At 39.2% G+C, this 1,518-nt stretch overlaps 1 protein-coding gene across 2 annotated transcripts in view; it reads left to right on the top strand.

The window, feature by feature from the left end:
* The window catches only part of trappc9 (trafficking protein particle complex subunit 9), a gene marked incomplete at its 3' end in the record, with an annotated part of 81,163 nt that overhangs the window by 50,623 nt on the left and 29,022 nt on the right, over positions 1 to 1,518 (top strand). For both annotated transcript variants that reach the window (XM_014032758.1, XM_014032759.1), the window contains 1 exon segment: positions 665 to 810. In XM_014032758.1, the coding sequence (XP_013888212.1) occupies positions 665 to 810 (146 nt within the window).

Raw genomic sequence — 1,518 nt, forward strand, 5'->3', positions numbered from 1 at the left:
TTATTATGGTATAGTATTTAAATATATGCCTGAGAAACACATAATATCACCTTTAAAGAATTAAAAAAGTAAGTTTTATATGTTAATATAGAAACATGTTTCATCATTTACATTCCCCCCTCTCTCTCACTCTCTCTCTCTCTCACACATACACACACCCACACAAACAATCATGACCCCTCTCTACAAACCAACAGCACAAGAATTTCTATTTTCATTCTGCACATGTGCTTGAACACAACACACACACAAACCAAAAATCTCATATAATCTATTGACATGCATATTAAACTATGAGTATACACAGACCCCTCTGGTAGTGATTCACAACCACGGGTACGTGAACATACAGGGGTATGTGGAAAAATATCCCAGTTGTGTAAAAAAAAAAAGGTCCTGGATATTTTGGGTCCTATGATTTCTGCAGTGCTGAAAATGCAGATGAATCACAGAATTGACACTCAGTGGAATCCAGTATAAGATGTGTAATCTCATGGACTTTGCTATAAATCTCAAACGTTGCCTTGCATATTCATCACTAGCAGTTTTAAATAACCTACTGTGAACAGTGGACCAAATATTAGATGTTACTTTTTTCTTTACTCTTTTTTTTTTCTTAGGCTTGTGATGACCTTGTTGTGTTTTTGTCTGACKTTAAATCTAGATCAGTGAAGCTCCTTGATCTGCCCGTGGGTTTGCGACCACACAAAGTGAAAGGCCTGCTGGGACAGAACATGTCCACAGCAAGTCCCTTCATCTACTCACCCATTATCATGCACAACAGAGGAGAGGAACGCTGTAAGAAGATAGGTAAGTCCAAACGTATTTCTTACTGGTTCAGTGGCTGCAAAAAATGCCAGTGACGAGGAAATCTACCTGTACCTGAACACAAAGAACAAAGAGAACTGAACGTGTTTTGATCAGATTACAAGACAAAGTTTTTACAACACTGTTATTATATTGGTAAAAACAATAGTGGAACTTTATCAGGTTTAGAAACTAAACTGTCCAGTTTCTGTCATTCATAATTTACTTCAGACCTAGTTATGCAGGTGAATTTGCTGTTTGACAAAGTCAAGAATGGGATTTCATGTGAAATTAAAACTGCAAGCAGTGGTAAAGTGTCCTCGTGCACCAGAGTGATACCAGACCATGCATATGTTCGGTGACACTATAGCTGGCTCATCTGTCAGGTTTCGTTAAGCACAGCCTACTACAACAGTATAAAACTGATAATTATACAACAACTGTACCAAGTCCAACTTCATCAAGCTGCCATGACCACTTCCTTTGGCTGCCAACATTTATATTTTCTGTGTGTCTCAAAGGGTCTGAACCTTACACAGCAGTTTTAAAGCTACTAGAATGACATGTGAATGGGAGAACACCAGTATGCATTTTTGTACTGCCACTAGTTGGCGCAGTGGTGGATTCACACACTAGTGAGCCCCGCCCATCCCATCCACTGGTAGTGTCTGTGACATCATGGAGGAGCAGAAACAGACCAAACAGGACAAC

The sequence above is a fragment of the Austrofundulus limnaeus genome, unplaced genomic scaffold (assembly GCF_001266775.1).
Source record: "Austrofundulus limnaeus strain Quisiro unplaced genomic scaffold, Austrofundulus_limnaeus-1.0 Scaffold1530, whole genome shotgun sequence".
Lineage (NCBI taxonomy): Eukaryota > Metazoa > Chordata > Actinopteri > Cyprinodontiformes > Rivulidae > Austrofundulus > Austrofundulus limnaeus.